The sequence below is a fragment of the Cuculus canorus genome, unplaced genomic scaffold, assembly GCF_017976375.1.
Source record: "Cuculus canorus isolate bCucCan1 unplaced genomic scaffold, bCucCan1.pri subtelo1, whole genome shotgun sequence".
NCBI lineage: Eukaryota > Metazoa > Chordata > Aves > Cuculiformes > Cuculidae > Cuculus > Cuculus canorus.
In genome coordinates this window covers 986,579-990,792 of record NW_026527860.1, presented here as the reverse complement: position 1 = coordinate 990,792, position 4,214 = coordinate 986,579, and the positions used below count along the sequence as shown (strand labels likewise).

The window sequence follows — 4,214 nt, the reverse complement described above, 5'->3', positions numbered from 1 at the left end:
CTCTCTGGGGATGGGAGTTGCAGCTGTACAGTCACCCACTGCCCTGGTGGCTCCTTTCCTGCCGTTGTGTCCATGGGAACCCGTGTCCCAGCTTTGCTCTGAGCTGTGAGGCTGTGGGCAATGCAGTCAGTGGGGCTGGGGAAGGAGCTGAATCTCCTCTAATCAAATGCCATCCTGAGGACATTTGTCTCTCCTTGAGGTTACCTTTCAAGCTCTGACCTTCCTTCCGTTATGCCAATGTTTACCACAGCATCTTGGTGATACCTGAAAGCCTCATGGAGAAATGCAGTGATGCTGCAAGAGGGAAATTGTTGTTGGGTGGGTGAAAGGAGCCGTATGTGTCCTGGGCTGAAAGTGGGGCGCTCACACTTTAAGAAAGGGTGAAGCATTGAGTGGTGTGAAGTAGATCCCTCTGCTCTCAGCTGGGCCTGGTGTTTTTTCAGAGGAACATGGGAGTGTGATCCCCCTCCGTGTCAGAAGGGTTCAATCCCAGGGCAGCTGAGACCAAAAGTGAGGGACAGAGCAGCTCCCCTCCCTCTGCACTGAGCCACAGGCAATGGTCTCACATCATAGGACTCCCTGTCCTCTCCCAGAGTGCAGCAGAGATGCTGAGGGGTTCTGACAGCCAAAAGCACTGCTCAGCGCAGATGCTGCCAGGCTTTTCTGTACCCGGAGCAGTTCTCCAGGACAAAGCTGAACCCCAGCAGTGTCCCCTGTCCCCACCGTCCCCATCACCCCCTGCTGCAGAGCAGGGCTGACTCCTCGCAACCAGCGGGCAGAGGCTCTGCTCCTCCCGGCACATTCAGCCGGCACCCAGCCGGCACCGAGCAGGGCTACAGGCACGGAGCTGAAGGAAGGGCTGCGAGAAAAGGGACAGGGAGTGAGCAGCAGGAGAGGGGAAGGAGAAATGGTTTTGATTTTGCTCAGTGACATCTCCCTTAATTTGTCACTCTCCTTTCCTCCTCTGACAGTGCCCCATGTCCAGAGGCAGCAGATGTCCAACAGCAGCTCCATCACCCAGTTCCTCCTCCTGGCATTCGCAGACACACGGGAGCTGCAGCTCTTACACTTCTGGCTCTTCCTGGGCATCTACCTGGCTGCCCTCCTGGGAAATGGCCTCATCTTCACCACTATCGCCTGTGACCACCATCTCCACACACCAATGTACTTCTTCCTCCTCAACCTCTCTGTTCTTGACCTGGGATCCATCTCCACCACTGTACCAAAATCCATGGCCAATTCCCTCTGGGACAATAGGACCATCTCCTACTCAGGATGCATTGCCCAGACATTTCTCTATGTCTTTTTCATTTCAGCAGAGTATTGTCTTCTCACCTTCATGTCCTACGACCGCTACGTTGCCATCTGCAAACCCCTGCACTACGGGACCCTCCTGGGCAGCAGAGCTTGTGTCCACATGGCAGCAGCTGCCTGGGGCGCTGGGTTTCTCAATGCTCTGATGCACACGGCCAATACATTTTCCCTGCCCCTCTGCCAGGGCAATGCTGTGGAACAGTTCTTCTGTGAAATCCCTCAGATCCTCAAGCTCTCCTGCTCACACTCCTATGTCAGGGACGTTGCACTTATTGATGTTATTGCCTGTTTATGTTTTGGCTGTTTTGTTTTCATTGTGGTATCCTATGTGCAGATCTTCAGGGCAGTGCTGAGGATCCCATTTGAGCAGGGACGGCACAAAACCTTTTCCACGTGCCTCCCTCACCTGGCTGTGGTCTCCCTGTTTATCAGTACGAGTTTTTTTGCCTACCTGAAGCCCCCCTCCATCTCCTCCCCATCCCTTGACCTTGTGGTGTCAGTTCTGTACTCAGTGGTGCCTCCGGCATTGAACCCCCTCATCTACAGCTTGAGGAACCAGCAGCTCAAGGATGCAGTGTGGAAACTGATATCTGGATGGGCCTCTGAAATGATAAATTTCTTGTCATGCTCTGCATAGCCGTTTTCATGTAACTCACGGGAGGCCGAGACCGGCTTCTGTATGTTTTGTTGCTGGTGGGGGTTTTTTGTTTATCGTTAAATCCTTTGTCTTTCATTGTTTACGGTTCTTGTGTGACCGAGCTCTGCAACTGAGGAGCTGTGCTCCCTCTCCATTTAAACCAAATAAATCACCTGCAGTGACTGAATTGTTTTTCCTGAGTCCTTCGTCCTTTCTTACTGATGGACTGTGTAAATGAGGAGCTGTGCTCTCTGTGTATTTCAACAAAATAAAGGCATATTCAATGAGTTTTGTTTCCTGATCTCTTTTCTCAAGGTGTTTCAGGAGCTGCAGGGACAGTTCCTGTGGGCATGGGTGGAGGGGAAAAGAGTCCCAGCACAGCAGCCCTGCCAGGCACCAGCACTTGATCTCCTCGAGCTGTTCTCTCTCCACTTCCACACTCTCCTCCTCACCCCTTGCCTCGCTGGAAGGCCTGAGGGCTCTGAGCTTGGTCACAGCGGTGCTGCGTGGCAGTGCTGTGCCCGCAGGCAGGGACAGGCAGTGGGCACTTGTGGGACAGAGCTGCCTCCACAACAGCCTTTCCATAGAGCAAAGGGATCTCCTCAGGGCAGAGCCTGAAAGCTTAGGGCTTCTTTCGGGGTCCTTGTAAAAGGCAGATGTGGGTGGCAAACGTCCCGCAGGCATTTCCAGGCCCTTGAAGGACAAGAAAGGTGTTGACAATCAAGCCCCAAGGGCAGAGAGAAGGAAATGCAGGTAGGAAATATACCGGTAGAAACCAAATATGGAAAGATAGGTGTCGTTGTTGGGATGGACACAACATTCAAAAGTTTGTGAGCAAAAGCCAAACCTTATTGTTTTACTGGCCTCTTTATATTTTTTGTTATCTATCAGGCTGTGTTCACATACTAAAGCTGTTAAAGTGATTTGTTCAACCGCTCTGTCCACGTGCCTAAAGCTTTACTGTGATTCGTTGAACAACACTGTCCATTTGGTACCTGTATCTACTTTCCATTTCCAGCCTCGTTATGGGAACACGTGTATCTATTCAAGGTCAATATCCATTTTCTCTGAGTCCTCAGACCAGCTGTGGACTCCCACAATTCCCCCTTTTTGTATTTGTGCTACAAAAATTTTCCCGGCAGTCCCTTGCAGGGCCCTTTGCCACAAACTGATCAGAGAAGGCAACATCAATAACACAATTACAACAACAACCAGAGTCAACAGCCCTGTTTGTATCAATGATAACAATCATCCTGACAGTCCCCATCCTTTAAACAAGCTATTCAACCAATCTGATCCATCATCTACTTGTAACCTTTTCACCCCTTCTTTTAGAAGCCGAATGCTTTTATATATTGTTTCCGAATGATCCGACAAACATCCCTGTCTGCCCCGTTAACAGCTACGTCAACAGCTACCCCAATAAAATTCCACCACTGGAGTTTCCGTAACTACGGAGATAAAGAGCATTGACTGTGCTGGAGATGTACCCCTTTTCTTCTTATTTCTCTTTGCCACAAGCTCCTACACTCCCACAAGCACCGTTAGTGATTCCAAGGTCTTTTAAGCCAGTTAGCAACCTTCAGAACAGCGGCCGCTTGCTCTGCGTTTGCTACTGATATCCTGGGCACACCAAGGCATCGGCCGCCAGTGTTGGTGCACACACGGCAAAGGAATCCTTTATGCTCGCGCTGATTCAGGGGCACAGTCTTTTCTCATCGAGTTCAAATCCATACACGCTTTCTCCCATATCTCCCCCTTTTCTGTTTACAATTATCACAGCCTTCAAGGGTAATCTGTAATGAAAAACTGTTATCTAAACACCACTCTAAATATTCTATTGTAATAGAGAAAAAACGTTAATGGCTCATTTCCAGTTATTTGTACTGTTCTTTTTCTGCGTTTAATGATGATGCCTGCAATTATCTGAATTGGAATAAATATGGTTTCCTTAGGTTGATAAACAAAACCCACTCTAATATCACAAGATCTGAAAGCACAGGTACCCATTATGCTATCAGACCAAATGCCTGACAGAGTAACAAAACCAAACAAACATATTGGATGACCATCGAGTCGTCTCTGGGCTTTTCTCTGAGTAATGGCTTTTTCAGTTTTGTCCAAAGTTTGTTGTGCTTCACTCGTAAGAGTGCGAGGTGTTGTTAAAGCCATGTCTCCCTTAAGAAGATCAAATAATGGATTTATTAGTAATACCCAAATAAGGTTTAACCGAAATGATTGTTCCCAGGAGCTTTTGCAAATC

General features: G+C 49.1%; 1 protein-coding gene across 1 annotated transcript; it reads left to right on the top strand.

Annotated features, from left to right (window-relative positions):
• The first annotated feature begins 994 nt into the window (after window positions 1-994).
• LOC128850871 (olfactory receptor 14A16-like) lies at window positions 995-3,320 on the top strand. The gene is made up of 2 exons (XM_054055887.1): window positions 995-1,890; window positions 3,287-3,320. The coding sequence occupies exons 1-2, from the start codon at window positions 995-997 to the stop codon at window positions 3,318-3,320; spliced, it is 930 nt and encodes a 309-aa protein (XP_053911862.1).
• Window positions 3,321-4,214: the final 894 nt, after the last annotated feature.

Excerpts from the sequence above, each read along its gene's own strand:
- LOC128850871 (XM_054055887.1), top strand. The coding sequence starts at position 995 with ATGTCCAACAGCAGCTCCATCACCCAGTTCCTCCTCCTGGCATTCGCA. Across the intron at positions 1,891-3,286 it reads CAGCAGCTCAAGGATGCAGT|AAGCCGAATGCTTTTATATA; the intron begins GTGGAAACTGAT and ends CCCTTCTTTTAG.